This window comes from Mobula hypostoma, chromosome 5 (genome assembly GCF_963921235.1).
Source record: "Mobula hypostoma chromosome 5, sMobHyp1.1, whole genome shotgun sequence".
NCBI lineage: Eukaryota > Metazoa > Chordata > Chondrichthyes > Myliobatiformes > Myliobatidae > Mobula > Mobula hypostoma.
Genome location: NC_086101.1, coordinates 169598528 through 169616061, shown reverse-complemented (window position 1 = coordinate 169616061; position 17534 = coordinate 169598528). Strand labels below are relative to the sequence as shown.

At 41.1% G+C, this 17534-nt stretch overlaps 1 protein-coding gene across 3 annotated transcripts in view; it reads left to right on the top strand.

Moving 5' to 3' along the window:
* Positions 1 to 17534, top strand: part of snx25 (sorting nexin 25) — a 294956-nt gene that overhangs the window by 130746 nt on the left and 146676 nt on the right. For all 3 annotated transcript variants that reach the window (XM_063049392.1, XM_063049391.1, XM_063049390.1), the window contains exon 7: positions 17109 to 17179. In XM_063049392.1, the coding sequence (XP_062905462.1) occupies positions 17109 to 17179 (71 nt within the window). The remainder of the gene's footprint in view (positions 1 to 17108; positions 17180 to 17534) is intronic.

The following is a 17534-nucleotide window of genomic DNA, read 5'->3' as shown; positions in this document are numbered from 1 at the left end:
GAATGAGGGTGTCTGTGAGCTGGTCTGTTCCTTCCTCAGTTTATAAAGGGCTTCCAATGCAAGAAGCTGAAGTTCTTTCTGCCAGTCTGATTGCTCCATTCACGCGACAGAGATTCCCAAGTGTTCATGAGGATTCTGCTTTTTTTTCCAAGAATGCTTTGAGCATATCTTCCAGTTTTGGGTACACAGTACCTCAGGTGCAATGTGGCATTAGCAGCGAGATTTTACAATTTTTAACACTGCAGAAAATGTAAGTGCTTAAATGAATTTTTATTTGAAATTGAATTACTACAGGCAGAACACAGGACACATATTTAAATTGCTTGCATTTTATTGTATATTTATTTTCTACTGTATTTCTCGAATTGCACATTTGCCACACTTAAATACAGCAAATGTAGCTGTGAATACTCCTTAATATTTAAACAGAAACAATATCAATTGGGTTCCATTGCGTTTGCTGAATGAAATGTTCAGCATTTACACCATTGAAATAAGTTATAGTGGAACTTGAACTACTGCACAGTCAGCTTACTTGCAAGCATAGTTAGGACACAATCTAATTTTCTTAGTCATATAGCATGGAAATGGACCCTTTGGTCTTCCCAATCCATGCTGGATATCAAATCCCTCATTTCTACTAATCCCACTTAATTTTCAGCATCTCCCCTCCAGGTTCCATCACTCACCTACACACCGGGGGCTAGTTACAGTGGCCAATTAACCTTCCAACCTGCCGGTCACGGGGATGGGAGGGGAAACTGGAGCACCCAGAGGGTACCCAAAGAGAATGTGAATACTCCACACAGACAGCACTGGAGATCGGAATTGAATCTAGGTCATTACACTAGCTACCCACTCTGTCTCGCTCAAGGCAATTGTACCTTACTACTCTGCGGCCCTTCATTTGTGAAAGCTAAACCTGAATGTGAAACTGGTCTGTTTCCACAGACTGCTGAACTGCACGCTGCATACGGGGTGGCATGGTAGTGTAGTGGTCAGCACAACACTTTACAGTGCCAGTGACCCAGGTTCAATTCCTGCCACTGCTTGTAAGGAGTTTATACTTTCGCCCCCTGACTACGTGGTTTTCCTCCAGGTTCTCCAGTTTTTCTCCCATAGTCCTGATTGTTAGGTTAATTGGTCATTATAAAAATTGTCCCATGATTAAGCTAGGATTAAACTGGGGATTGCTGGGTGAAGGGCCTATTCTGCACTGTATCTCAGTAAATTTAAAACAAATATGGTTTAAGTTTGGGCATGGCATGGTGTCTGAAATTTAAAGTGTTTGTGAGAAAGATGTCTGTAGTGCAAAAGTATAAAATAAAACTGGATTAAGTTTACAGATGGTAGAAAAATTGGCCGTGAGAAAATGAGCGAAATGGAACGTTTTAGGCTGTTATAAAGTATTCAAGAACTAAGTAGATAGACATAAAGGTGGCACAAAGAACTTTGGTCTTGCTGAGTAAACATAAAGACATAAAAACAGAAGCAGGAATAGTCCATACAATCCCTGGTGACCTGAAGTTGTTTTCTTTGGAACAAAAGAATTTGTGCAGGGATTCAAATGACTTGCACAAAATTGAGGCTCTCAGAAGGAAGGACTTGCTTGTCTTTGTATCGAGATCAGTTATTAAGGGGTATAGAATGACACAAATTATGGCTCATCTGAGGGATACTTGGCCCTTCGAATGAATTACCTGAAAAGATGATGGGGATAAAAACACTTGCAACATTTTTTTAAAGTGGGACAAACTCTTGAAGTGACATAATGTGCATGTTTGATGATTGAGACTTGGATACTTTATTGAATTGGCTGTCATAATATTCTTTGATTTTGTAAAACCAAGTGAAGAGACTTAAAGAACTGCCAGCATCAAATACATTTTCACATTTGAAAAGCAGCTGCTCCTTGTGAGGCATGGTGGAAATATTCGGAAAGGGCTAGTAATTGTAAGGCAGGGTTGTATTAGGATCTCAAAGCTGAATGCTGACATTCATTTAAATTGCTACTCAGTTTTATTTTACTGTGAACCTTCACAGGGACGTAGCTTGCAGAAACTTTCCTTTCCCCTCCTCCCTTTACTTCCATTTTCTCCCTTCTTCCAAGTGAGATGTTTTATTAAAAATAGTCACCAGTTATAGTGGAATTTCACATTTTTATTGTGTTTACATCAGTGCTGGTTTGATTGATGAAGGCTTAATAACGTGTTATTTTGGAAGCTTGAGAAGCTAGTAGAGGTGCAAATTGAAAATTTGTCTTCAGTTCTTTGGTTAAATATTGCAAACAATGACTGACCCTGCTGGTGAGCACTGACTTATGAAAAACCTGCGATGACGTTGATGTCACTGAAGGATTTTTGGATTAGCTAAAGTCGTGTAGTGAATGAGAGTGTTTTGTAATCTGCTATCTGCTGACTCTTTTAAGTAATGCAGCTTGCAATATCTTAGATGGTAGGCATTAACCAGAGGAGAGTTCTGTGGGGTCCACTTAAGTTCCACTATATACACATTTGCTTTCTTTTCTACCTCTGAGACTCATCATTCTCTGCAGTGCATTGAGAGATTCCAAATTGATTTTTTAGATCTCAATACATACTTAAGGAACAAGAGAAAATTTGCAGATGCTGGAAATCCAAGCAGCACACACAAAATGCTGGAGGAACTCAGTAGGCCTGGCAGCATCTATGGAAAAGAGTACAGTTGACATTTCGGACCAAGTCACGTTGACTGACGCTGGCGTTCCTCCCCCTTTTTCTTTCTTCCATGGCTTTCTGTCCTCTCCTATCAGATACCCCATTCTCCAGCCCTGTATCCCTTTCACCAATCAACTTCCCAGCTCCTTACTTCACTCCTCCCAGTTTCACCTTTCGCCTTGTGATTCTTCCTCCCCTCCCCCCACCTTCTTACTCTGACTCCCATCTATTTTTCCAGTCCTGCTGAAGGGTCTCGGCCTGAAATGTCAACTGTACTCTTTATCCATAGAAGCTGCCTGGCCTGCTGAGTTCCTCCAGCGTTTTGTGTGTGTTGCATATGTTTAAGGAAACTAGCTTTCTTTAACTTTCAGTGGGGAGGGATGAATGGACAAGGGAGGCGCGTTGAGAGCAATCCCTGCGGAAAGCAAGAAGTTGGGGGGGGTGGGTGGGATCCCACTGGAGATGGAGGAAGTTACGGAGAATTATGTGCTGGGCGCGGCTTATAGAGAAATGAGCAAAATGCTGAAAGGTTTGATCAGCTCAAGTAGGCACCTGGGTCATCATGGATGAGTTGTCCAAAGGGCCTGTTTCCACGTTCTACACCTCTAATAAGAGGTCTAGAACCAGCATGTGTGATGATCGACTTGGATACTCCAAATATAATTTCCTTTTCTGTGACCAAATCTTTTCATCCTTCATAGGGCCTTGTCCAGTTACTCTCCCATTTTTGCTCTGCAGGTCTCTCAGATCACTATTTCTTTTCCACGCCGATTTATCACATATCCTTCAGCTCAAATTTGTTTGCCAACCACCATGGAAAAGCAGGCTGTCTTCACTAGAATTCCTTAGAGTCACAGAATTCTACAGCACAGAAACAGCTCTTCAGCCCATCTAGTCCATGCCTAGTTCCATCAACCTGCACCCAGTCCATTGCCCTCAATAGGCCTCCCATCCATGTACCAATCCAAGTTTCTCTTAAATTTTGAAAGCAAACCTCCATCCAACACTTCTGCTGGACCTCGGACTGAAGCTCCCCCTCGTGTTCCCTTGAAGCGTTTCATTTTTCATCCTAAACCCATGACCTCTATTTCTAGTCTTGCCTAACTTCAGTGGAAAAAGCTTGCTAACATTTATCCTACCTATACCCCTCATAATTACGTCTATTAAATCTCCCTTCATTCTTCTATACTCCAGCGAATGAAGTCCTAACCTGTTCAACCTTTCCCTACAACTTGGGTCCTTCCCGAATTATCCATATTCACTCACACAAAGAGATACTTTAAGCCCATGACTTCCATGGTGAACATATTCAGCTCAAAAATGAGAATTAGCACAAATTGTACTTTTTAAAATTCTGCATTTTGTATTGGAACTAAAAAGGAAAAATCTTGACTCTTAATGTTGCTTTCTTTTTGACATCCTGAGCGTGTCAGCCATGTTGTAGCTTTGTTATCTCAGGAGTGGAGAAGATCCTGAGATCCTAATCCAAAGATTTGAGCACAGGGTGGAGTTAGTCCTGAGCAGTCCTGCCTCACTGAGCTGCTAGACTTTTAGATGGGATGCTAAATCGGAGGGCATCCTGTCTTTCCAGTTCAAATAATAGACTTACTATTACAAAGATGAGTGGGAGTTGGAGAAAGGCTAGTGGGTTACACAAATAGATCAACAAGCACAGAATGCTGGAGAAAGTCAATGGATCAGGCAGTATCGATGGAGGAAAATGAACAAACAGTGTTTTGGACCACGACCATCCTGGCTTGAAGCGTCAACGCTTTGTTTTCCTTCATAGATGCTGTCTGAGCTGCTGAGTTCCTCCAGCATTTTGTGTGTGTGTTGCTCAAGATCTCCTGCATCTACAGTCTCTCGTGTTTATTTGGGTTATGCAAGTGTTCTGTCTTAGAATTTATTCCTCAATGAACTCATGAGGATAGATTATTTGTGTATTATCACATTGCTGTTAGCAGGTTTCAAGTTCACTGTGCATATCTTATTATGGAAATAACTACACTTCCAAAGTATACCATTAACTGTAAAGCTTTTTGCAAAGTTCAGACATTTGTACTTGCAAGTTATTTTAACAATTAATCCATATTGCTATTCTGCTGACATTTTTGGACACATCTCAATTTCATGATTTCTAGGATAGTAAGTATTAGTAATTTTAGAAAGGAAGCATTCATTTGTTAGTCAAAGTTGAAATTGACTTTATTATCATATGCACTGGGGTAATGAAAAACCTCCAGCAGCATAACAGGTATATTGTCAGATGCATAAAGAAAGTGTAGAACTTGTGCTTATATTTTATCTTTTATTACCTCAGAATGATCCAAATAACCTTACAGCTACTGAATATTTTAAATACAAGGTCTGGATTGTAAAGACATGCAGCAACATAGCTATGTAGGAAATCTCTTGGCGAACAATGAGATTACTGACTGGATAATCCGTTTTAGTCATGTTCAGAGGGATAAGTAGTATCTGGGCCACAAGCAATGCACTTACGATGCCATGAGATCTTATTTTTCCACCTCAGAAGATAGATAGACCCTCACGTTTATATCTCATCATAAAGCAACCCATACTGACAGTGCAACAACACTCACTTGTTATTGCATTAAATTGCCAACCTACATCGAGTACTCACTTCCCATAGTTAATTCTCAAATTCATAAAGCATTCATAGAGGAGAGAATATAATAACTGACAAAGACCCACTTTTAATCCTGTATCAATGACCCATCCAGTATTGATTTTCTTCTGTTGCTTCAATGAATGAAAATGAACCAGTTACGTTTTTCATCCATTATCTGTACAATTTAATAATTATGTACAGTGCCTGAGTGTTATCCTTAGTCCACTGAATTCATAATTAGAGAAGCCTGAGACTGGTAAATGATATTTGGTAGTGTCCTGCCATGATATCATTGACAATACAGTTACATACTGTAGATTTCTATTAACAATGTACTTTACTCAGTGAGCCAGGCTTTTACTCTACTTATCTCTCAAATAATGGACTGCTGAAGCTCAGGATCCAGCTGTGATAAAATACCGATAGTTGGCAAGGAACTAAGAGATTGCTAATCTTAATGCCCAGTTTTCTGATGACAGCGTGTGGTTTTCTTTTAGATCTGCCATTCAGCGAACGATCCCTGCCTTATTGTTAGAAACAAGTCTTTGCTTTAGATTAAGATCCCTTGCTTAATGGTATTGGGTTATGGCATAAAAAGGTTGGGAACCCCTGCTTTAGAGGGTGTTTCAAAATAAGTGGGTAAATGATCATTAAAATGAATGGAGCCCTGTTGAAATCAGGACAAAGACTACAGGCATAATCACATCAATCTTTGCTGCTTGCAAACTTGCTGCTTATACTTAAAGATCAGCTTTATTTCTGAAATGTGTTGTTTGCGTTAATGACCAACACAGTCCGAATATGTACTGGGGTAAGCATGCAGGTGTCACCAGGCCCACAGTTCACTAACCCTTACTATTCCGTATGTGTTTGGAATGTGGGAGGAAACCGGAGGTCCTGGAGGAAACCAGTGTGGTCATGGGAAGAGTGGACTAACTGCTTACAGATAGTGGCAGGATTTGAACCCGGATCAGTAGTGCTGTAAAGCATTATGCTAGCTACTACACTACTGTGCTATGGGTTGGATCAATGATTGCAGAATTATTTTGTGACTTTGTTTGCTCTGTTGAAACCTCATTTGGAAATTCATGTCTTGTCAAATCTAGTCTGATGATACTTCTCAGGCTATCCTTCAGGCTCAAGGGTGACCTGCTCCAGCTCTGTGTGTCTTGAAGTGTTTGATGAGGTCAATAAGTGAACCACAGACTGGGTAAGAATTACCTGACAGGAGACATAGGGTGGTGGACCATTTCTGCAGTTAATAATGGGCTTTGGTACACTCTCAATTAATAAATCCAAGAATCTTGCAGCTATCCCAAATGTTCCTTTTCCACGTTGAGTGGTCATGATTCAGAAATTAACAGGAGCTAGTGGAAGGTACTACAATATTTTTTGAAGGAGCTTTTCGTTTCCTCTATGTGCTTAGTAATCTCTTTCTGTGATAGTACTCAGGAATTGGTAGAAGGCATGTGTATGACATGGCCTTCCCAGTGGAATAGAAAGAGTATAATTAGGACCTGAATGCTGGGGATGTTGGTCTGGGAGTTGACACAGATATTGGTTCTCCTATCCTTCCAGTGAGAGAAGCCATTGCTGCTCCCTTTCCAAGATTGTAGCCAACAAATTTTGCAACTAAGCCAACTTTGGTGAAGGAAGTTGTTGGCCAAGTCTGTTGTACATTTTTGTCTTTCCTTATTGTAATGCTGTACTTCTTCTAAAATAAGCTTTATACTGGAGAGGAATTAATCTTCAGGAAGCTGTTCTCCTATGGTGCCAAAGTCTCTATAACCAAAATCCCCCTAATCTCATAAACTGAGTTGCTGAATACAAGGGGCAACTGTGTCTGCACACATTCTAAGGCCAAGCTCCAAGTGATCATCAGTTCATTCATTACAGCATTCACAACAGCCCTTGAATTCAAAGAAATGTTCTTCAAAGTTAAATTCTACTCCTAACCCTAATCGTAAACCTCTGCCCACCTGAACCATGTACGAAATGCTGCCCTGCAATGCCCGACTTCCCATATCTTAGGAGCCATCGTTCAACAAACCGCAGACATTGATGATAAAATACATTGTCTTCAATGCACCAGGGTAGCATTTGGTTGACTGAGAAAAAGTGCTTGAAGATCTAGGACTTAAACTTGGCAAAAAATTCATGTTCTACCAGGCAGCAGTGTTCCCTGATCTCCTGTACACATCTAAGACATAAATTACCATGTGCAATTATGTGTAATACTGCAGCACATGATGAGGTCATTCCCCTCATCGCGCCTAGATGCCTTTTTTTGAAAGAGCTGTCTAATTAGCACCATTCCTGCTGTTTTCCATTTAGTATCCAGTTTACACCTTCGTCACCACCTGCATCCCTTCAAGTATGTTCACAATTCTCTTCCAATTGAATCTGCTTCCAGGCAAAAACGTTATGCAGAATGGGTTCATATGTGAAGTTTTAGATTGAGCAGAATGCTGTCTTGAGTTTAGAAGAATATGAGATGATCTTATTGAAACATCTTGGGTTCTGAGGGGTTTTGATGCTATTTCCCCTTTGTGAGAATATAGTAAATATGAGGATAAAAGATCAGCCACTTAAGATTTTGTATCTTCTGCCCAATAAGAAAGGAAAGAAGAGAGAATGTCGGAGGCAGGTGGGGTCTTTGATTATACTGCCTGCTTTACTAAGACAATAAGAAGTATAGACAGAGCCCATATGGGGTGGGCTGGTTCCTGTGTTGTGCTGAGCTGTGCCCTCAACTCTCTGTAGATTCTTGCTGTCATATGCATAGCAGCTGACATACCAAGCTTTTATGCATCCAAGCAGAATGCTTACTACGGTACCTCAACAAAAATTGATCAGAGTCGATGGAATCATGCCAGATTTCTTGAGCCTCTTGAGGACGTTGATGTGCTGGTGAGCTCTGTTGGCGGTGACACCAACATGGCTGGACCAGGGCAGGCTATTGGTGATGTTCACACATTGGGACGTCAGCAGTAGAGCAGCATTTACAAGATGCTGGAGCAACTCAGCAAGCCGGGCAACATCTGTGGAAAAGAGTAAACAATTGACATTTGGGATAAGACCCTTCATCAGGACTCCAGATGAAGTGTCTCGGCCGGAAACCTGGACTGTTTACTTTTTTCCATAGGTGCTGCCTGGCCTGCTGAGTTGCTCCAGCATCTTTCATGTGTTGCTTTGGACCTCCAGCTTCTGCATATTTTCTCATGTTAGTAAAGTAGCATTTGACAGCTGCTTTATCTTTGTACTGTCCGTTAAAGGTTTATCAGCACCATGGTGAACATTCCTTTCCATATTTTAGTGGATTAATGTTTTTGATGAGCAGTTGAGTCCTGAGGAAGATCTCAACCCAAAATGTCAACTGTTATTCATTTCCATAGATGCTGCCTGACCTGCTGAGTTACTCCAGTATTTTTTGCGGGTTGCTTTTGATTTCCCGCATCTGCAGATTTTCTCATGTTTATGATAATTGCTTTGCCTCTAGATGCTGCTTGACCTGCTGAGTTCTTCCAGCAGTGTATGTTCCTTGCAATATTCTTTCAGATGGTAGGTGTTGACAAAGAGTTAAACCTTTTCACTGAAACTGGCAATCTGCCCAATACAGACATGAAATATTACATGTGGAGCAAATTTCATTTTCCATTACTTGTCTCATATCCTTGACAAAAAAAACTAATGCAAAAGAGAAATTACTCTTAAACAAAGATGACTAGTCTTCATAAAAATTGAGCTGCTCCTTCAGGGCTGCATCAGTGTAATAAATGAAACATATTTTAAGCCTTCTGATTTATGACCATAATAACTTTTTTTTTGTAGTGATCAGGTTTACCTGCAATTCAGAGAAAAATATAGGGGTTTTGTAAATATTTGTGAATATAAATTGATACATTCCAATCCTTTGTACCCTCATTTTCCTCCTTCCAAACCTTTCAGCAAGAACACACTGTTGTCCTCCTGTAGGTCATGTTTGATAAGAGATTGTTCTCTACTTTGTAATAAGAACTGATGGTTGAAGTAACATTTATGTACAGTTTTTGCTTTGCTTCCTAATCATTGGTGGTTCCTTGAGGCTGGAACAGAAAGATTGCTACAAAAATCTTAACAAATTTTGCTTTTTGCGATCCAGAGGTTCTTTGGAAGCTAAGAATGAGGCATAAAAGTTGTTTCTTATGATAATTTTATTAAGGGTTACAAGGGCAGGGAATTGAAAGGAAGAAGCTCAGTGAGAGACAAAGAGGAAAGAAAGGAGGGAAAGGGGAAAAGGAAGAGCAGGCAGGAAAGAAGTGGAGGGGAAAAGAGCAAACAAAAATGGTCTGGCCTTCTTATACAAGACCATAGATAACATTAAATTTATTTTTAACATTAACCAATCAGATAACCAGATTCAGGTAATTTGATACCCACCACTGAAAATACAGAGGCAACTGTAACCACTGAAAAACTCACTGAACATTTACATGTATACAGGTGGTTATATAAGAATACAAACATAAGAAAGTTAAATTACAAGAAGAATAACAATTCTAGACCCCAGCCCAACGCAAGGTTTCTGCAACTTTTTGATATTTCTAAAGATATTTGAGCTCTGGAGAATCAGAAACTTCAAGAGTAATTAGCTGGTTCAGTTGATTATTTGTTAAGGTAATTTTGTCTTTGGAATTGCTGTGATATTCCGATGCGCTTCACTGAATTTTTTTTGAGGTAATATTGACTTAGTGCTTCTGCTTGCAGAGCCACTCTGGCATGGCAAATTTCTTAATGGCCCTTTTTAAAATGATAGAAAATGGATGGTGAGAAGGGCTGGAGGAACTCAACAGGCCAGGCAGCATCTATGGAAAAGAGTGCAGTTGACAATTCAGGCTGAGACCCTTCAAGACTGGAGAAAAGAAGAGTGAGGGGAGAGAGAAACACAAGGTGATAGATGAAACCGGGAGGGTGAGGGATGAAGTGAAGAGCTGGGAAGTTGATTGTTGAAAGAGATGCAGGGCTGGAGAAGGGGGAGTCTGATAGGTGGGGATAGAAAGCCATAGAAGAAAGAAAAGGGGGAGGAGCATCAGAGGGAGGTGATGAGCAGGCAAGGAGGTTAGGTGAGAGAGGGAAAAGGGGATGGGGAATTGTGAAGGAGTGGGGGGCCATTACTGGAAGTTTGAGAAACTTTTTCTTTCCTCCATGGCCTTCTGCCCTCTCCTATTAGATCCCCCCTTCTCCAGCCCTGCATCTCTTTCACCAATCAACTTCCTAGCGCCCCCCCCCCCAGTTTCACCTATCGCCTTGTGTTTCTCCCTCCCCTCCCACAACTTTTAAATTTACTCTCATCTTTTTTTTCTCCAGGCCTGCCAAAGGGTCTCGGCCCGAAACGTCAACTATACCCTTTTCCATGGACGCTGCCTGGCCTGCTGAGTTCCTCTGGCATTTTGTGTGTGTTACTTGGATTTCCAGCATCTACAGTTTTACTGTTGTTGGTTGGAAGTGCTTCTCCTTTCTCTCTCTAATTAGTTACCCAATTAATTACATTAGGTATCACATTTAAGCCCAAAGTGGAGTGGAACAGAATTACCTTCTGTTTTGAGAATTTTTTAAATACATTCATTCAGCATAATGAAATTTCTGGATGTATCATCTGCAGTATATATTATTACCTCATCAATCATTGTTGCAAGTTTCTTCTCTAAATTCAATAATTCATCCCTCCCCACTGATCTCTGTCCTGGTACTTACCTTTGCAAGCAGAACCAGTGCTACACCTGCTCCTATATTAGATTATGAAGACACGTAGTCCTCTTTTATTGTCATTTAGTAATGCATGCATTAAGAAATGATACATTATTTCCTCCGGTGTGATATCACAAAACACAGGACAGACCACGACTGAAAAAACTAACAAAACCACATAATTATAACATATAGTTACAACAGTGCAACAATGCCATAACTTGATGAAGAAGTCCATGAGCACAGTAAAAGTTCAAAGTCTCTCAAATGTCCCACATCTCACGCAGAGGGGAGAAGGAAGAGCTCTCCCTGCCATGCCGACCACAGTCCGACTCTGAGTCATCCAAAAACTTCGAGCTCTGATCAGCTCTCTGACACCAAGTACTGAACGCCATCTCCGTCCGAATGATTCGACCTCAACCTTGGTCGCCAACAGCAGGCAAAGCCAGGGATTTTGAGGCCTACCTTCCAAAAGATTCCCAACCACGCCGTAACGACAGCAGCGAACGAGCGTTTCAGAAATTTCTCCAGATGTTCCTCTGTTCTTTCACGTCCATTCTCCATCAAATCAGAATTGTCCACGGCCCCTATTTAACAGATACGATATCATTTTTCACCGGAGGGCTGCGCAGGCGCGTGGTGTGCTGCTCTATCTCCTCCCTCACTACTATTCAGGGCTTCAAAGGGTCCTTCCAGGTGAGGCGACACTTAATCTGAGAGTCTGTTGGGGTCCTTTACTGTGTCTATATGACCATAAGATACAGGAACAGAAGTAGGCCATTCGGCCCATCGAGTCTTCTCCACCATTCAGTCGTGGGCTGATCCAATTCTTCCGGTCATCCCCACTCCCCTGCCTTCTCCCCATACCCTTTGATGCCCTGACTGATCAAGAACCTATCTATCTCTGTCTTAAATGCACCCAGTGACTTGGCCTCCACAGCTGCTCGTGGCAACAAATTCCACAGATTTACCACAGAAATTTCTCCGCATCTCTGTTCTAAATGGACATCTTTCAATTCTGAAGTCATGCCCTCTTGTCCTAGAATCCTTACCATGGGAAATAACTTTGCAACTTTGCCATATCTAATCTGTTCAGGTCTTTTAACATTTGGAATGCTTCTATGAGATCTCCCCTCATTCTCCTGAACTCCAGGGAATACAGCCCAAGAGCTGCCAGACGTTCTTCATACGGTAACCTTTTCATTCCTGGAATCATTCTTGTGAATCTTCTTTGAACCCTCTCGAATGTCAGTATATTCTTTCTAAAATGAGCCCAAAACTGCACACAATACTCCCAACTGTGGTCTCACAAGTGCCTTATAGAACCTCAACATCACATCCCTGCTCTTATATTCTATACCTCTAGAAATGAATGGCAACATTGCATCGGCCTTCTTCACCACCGACTCAACCTGGAGGTTAACCTTTAGAGTATCCTGCACAAGGACTCCCAAGTCTCTTTGCATCTCTGCATTTTGAATTCTCTCCCCATCTAAATAATAGTCTGCCCATTTATTTCTTCCAGCAAAGTGCATGACCATACACTTTCCAACATTGTATTTCATTTGCACTTCTTTGCCCATTCTCCTAAACTATCTCTCTTCAGGCTCTCTGTTTCCTCCACACTACCTGCTCCTCCACCTATCTTTATATCATCAGCAAATTTAGCCACAAATCCATTAATCCCATACTCCAAATCATTGACATACATCATAGAAAGCAGCGGTCCCAACATTGACCCCTGTGGAACTCCACTGGTAACTGGTAACCAGCAACCAGCCAGAATAGGATCCCTTTATTCCTACTCTCTGTTTTCTGCCGATCAGCCAATGTTCCACCCATTCGAGTAACTCCCCTGTAATTCCATGGGCTGTTATCTTGCTAAACAGCCTCATATGTAGCACCTTGTCAAAGACCTTCTGAAAGTCCAAGTACAGCACATCTACTGCATCTCCTTTTTTCTCTGCTTGTAATTTCTTCAAAGAATTACAAGAGGTTAGTGAGGCAGGATTTTCCTTTCAGGAAACCATGCTGGCTTTGGCCTATCTTTGTCATGTGCCTCCAGGTATTCCGTAATCTCATCCCTAACAATCGATTCCAACAACTTTCCAACCACTGATGTCAGGCTAATAGGTCTATAGTTTCCTTTCTGCTGCCTCCCACCCTTCTTAAATAGCGGAGTAACATTTGCAATTTTCTTGTCATCCAGTGCAATGCCAGAATCTATCAATTCCTGAAAGATTATTGTTAATGCCTCCGCAATCTCTCCAACTACTTCCTTCAGAAGCCGAGGGTGCATTCCATCAGGTCCAGGAGATTTATCCACCCTCAAACTATTAAGCTTCCTGAGCACCTCAGACGTAATTTTCACTGCACATACTTCACTTCCCTGATACTTTTGACTGTCCGGTATACTGCAGATGTCTTCCACTGTGAAGACCGATGCAAAATACACATTCAGTTCTTCTGCCACCTCTGCATCTCTCATTACAATATCTCCAGTGTCATTTTCGATTTATCCTATATCTACCTTCAACTCTATTTTACCCTTTATATACTTAAAAAAGATTTAGTACCTTCTTTGATATTAGTTGCCAGCTTCCTCTCATAATTCATCTTTTCCTTCCTAATGACCTTCTTAGTTTCCTTTTGCAAGTTTTTAAAAGTTTCCCAATCCTCTATCTTCCCACTAGCTCTGGCTTCCTTGTATGCCCTCTCTTTTTGCTTTTACTTTGGCTCTGACTTCACTTGTCAGCTACGGTAGTATCCTTCTTCCATTCAAAAATTTCTTCTTATTTGGAGTATATCTGTCTTGCACCTCCCTCATTTGTCGCAGAAGCTCCAGCCATTGCTGCTCTGCTGTCCTTCCCGCTAGTGTCCCTTTCCAGTCAACCTTGGCCAGTTCCCTTCTTATGCCATTGTAATTTCCTTTATTCCACTGAAATACCTACACATTGGAATTTAGTTTCTCCTTCTCAAATTTCAAAGTGAACTCAATCATATTGTGATCACTGTTCTCGAAGGGTTCCTTAACCTTAAGGTCTCTTATCACCTCCGGATCATTGCACAACACCCAGTCCAGAATAGCTGATCTCGTAGTGGGCTCAACAACAAGCTGTTCTAAAAAGCTATCCCTTAGACATTCTACAAATTCTCTCTCTTGAGGTCCAGTACTGGTCTGGTTTTCCCAATCCATTTTCATGTTAAAATCCCCAACGATTATCATGACATTGCCCCTCTGACACGCCTTTTCTATCTCATGCTGTAATTTGTAATCCGCATCCTGGCTGCTGTTTGGAGGCCTGTTTACAACTGCTGTTAGGGTCCTTTTACCCTTGCCATTTCTTAACTCAACCCATAGAGACTCTACACCTTTCAATCCTATGTCATTCCTTTCTAATGATTTATTATTTTTTTATACGCAGGGCCACACCACCCCCTCTGCCTACTAACCTATCTGTCCGATACACCGTATGTCCTTGGATATTCAACTCCCAATGGCAGCCATCCTTTAGCCAAGTTTCAGAGATTGCCACAACGTCATACTTGCTGGTGCTCCCTGTGTGGCTTCCTGTATATTGGTGAGATCCGACGTAGATTGGGAGACCGTTTCGCCGAGCACCTACACTCCCATCTGCGAGAAGAAGCAGGATCTCCCAGTGGCCATCCATTTTAATTCCATTTCCCACTTCCATTGCGATGTGTCAATCTGTAGCCGCCTCTACTGTCACGATGAGGCCACACCCAGTTTGGAGGAACAACACCTTGTATTCTGTCTGGGTAGCTTCCAACCTGATGGCATAAACATCGATTTCTCGAACTTCTGGTAATGCCCCCCACCCCCTCCTTCACCAGTCCCCTTCCCCTATTCCTTCTCTCACCTTATCTCCTTGTCTGCCCACTGCCTCCCTCTGGTGCTCCTCCTCTCCTTTTATTTCTTCCATGGCCTCTATCCCCACCTTTCAGATTCCCCCTTCTCCAGCCCTGTATCTCTTTCACCAATCAGTTTCCCAGCTATTTGCTTCATCCCTCCCCCTCCCGGTTTCACCTATCACTTTGTGTTTCTCCCTCCTTTACTTCCCCCCCACTTTTTAAATCTACTCCTCATCTTTTTTTTTTCTCCAGTCCTGCCAAAGGGTCTTGGCCCGAAACATCGACTGTACTTTTCTCCATTGATGCTGTCTGGCTTGCTGAGTTCCTCCAGCATTTTGTGTGTGTTGCTTCAATGATTTTGAAATCACTTCTAAAGTGGATTTAATTATGCAGATAATTCCCCAGTGGCTAACAATATGTGTGGAGAGAGGAAGACAACAGTAAATGTTATGTTCATCATGCATGTGACATGATGGGGTCATCTTATTTTTTTAAAAAAGGGTACATTTTTGTTTTCCAAAACATGAACCACTCAACCAAGACGAACAACATGTGCATTTATCTCATCTTGGCATCCTGAAGTCAGTGACCTTTATGAGTGGAGCGTAAGGCACAACATGAAGTATTAATAAAGCAGGAAAAAGATTTGTAAACTTTGTTCAGGGACAAATCTTTCTTAATGGGTTGCTCTAATGGATTTTCTTTTGCCGAGAGTAGGCGTGTGGTAATGTGGGGAGGAGACAGTGCATTTGGTAGTTGTTCATCATGTAAAGCTGTAATGTCAGGAAGATTTCATTCTCTTCTAAAATCAGTTAATAACTTCATAGCTTCTGGATTTTTGATTTAGAAATGCAACAGCTTGTTTTTAATCTAGCAGCTTAAATGTTGTTTAACCCAAAATACTTAAGGAAAGTAGACCTTTGCCACCTTGGCATGGGTGGCAAAATGGAGTGGCAATTAGCAAACCATTTTACAGTGCTTGCAACCTTCTGTCTGTAAGGAGTTTGTATGTTCTCCCCTTGACTGCATGGATTTTCTTATGATATTCTGGTTTCCTCTTACATTCCAAAGATGTACGGCTTAGTAAGTTGTCGGCAGGCTATGTTGGTGTTGGAAGTTTTGCGACACTTGTGGGCTGCCCCCCACCACATCTTTGGATTCCGTTGGGCATTGATGCAAATGGCGCATTTCACTGTATGTTTCGATGTACAGGTGACAAATAAAACTAATTTTCTTAAAAAGCTACCGAAACTTGTGGTATTAGGTAGGAGAGAGACTGTAGGAGGTATGATGATGATAATAGATGACTTTTGACGATGCCCAATCACTGAGCTTTTTTAAATTCATTCAGGGAATGTGGGTTCCACAGGCTGAGCCACCATTTCATTGCTTATCTCTAATTGCTATATAGGAAGTAGCAATAAGCTTCCGTCTTTAACCTACTGCAGTCCTTTGGCCAGCTGCTTTCCTTGAGGTGGGCATACACACAATACTGTTAGAGAGGATATTTTAAAAAGCAGTATTTTGCCACATTATCGGAGTGCAACTCCAAGATGCTCAAATTTGGTTCTCCATTAGACTGTTTACCAATTGCTACCAAGATAATCCAACAGGTACATAGAGTAACCACTTGTAACAAAGGACTGACTTTGTCCACAAATTAGGAGACCTCTGGAATTTTTGCTCTGGCACAAAAGTTAGGGGATGTTATTGCATTATATAAGTAGAATAGAAAAGAATGTTAAGCTTTGCTTTGTAACCAAACGACATAAATACAAACTGACAAATGACAGATTTAGAAATATAGCCAGGAACCTCTGGGTCCTCAATACATTAAATAACTGTCTGACTAGGACAGTGAACCAAAAGGAAAAAAATTAATATACAGTCAAATGCTTTAATAGGGGAGATGGTGGGCTGGATAAGTGACTTCCATCTTTGCCTCATAATCCAAAATTTCCAATGCATCAGATGCCCCAGTATATTTCACAATTATAATTGGTATAGTAATCTTCATGATGTTTGTTTTGCATTTTTCTTAATGTATAGTTTTAGATATAAGATTTTTGCACTCTAATATTGTGGCTGTGGTACAGTGCATATTTAATCAAAGTGTCACTAGATTATGAATACAAATGTTATTTAAGCCAAAGTAGTTTAAAATTCTTTCTCTTGAACAGATATCAAATTGTTGTTGAAATAATTCAAGCGACCACAATCAGCAGTTTGCCACAGATGAAGAAACCAAAAGGTAGGCATTCCACGGGATTCCTCTTGTTGCTCTGTGAGACTGGCATTATTTCACTATACCTGTAGCCTTGGAATGTGAGGATCAATTTTATTACACTCATTAATTTTCTTGTCTCATATTCGAGTTAGCTCTTTTTTTTGTTTTAACAACGTGAACAGATAAAATGTGTTGTTTTTCAATTTATGCTCTCAATTTACTCCCCTTGACTTTCCCATCCTGGTACTTGGCAGTGATTGGCTATGATTGTACTATAATGGATCATCTCAAAGTTGCATTGTTTGTGTGTGCTAATGGCTAGCTCTTATGTTGCATCCCATCACTCGTAAGACAGAGTGAATCTTTGGCTATGACTCTA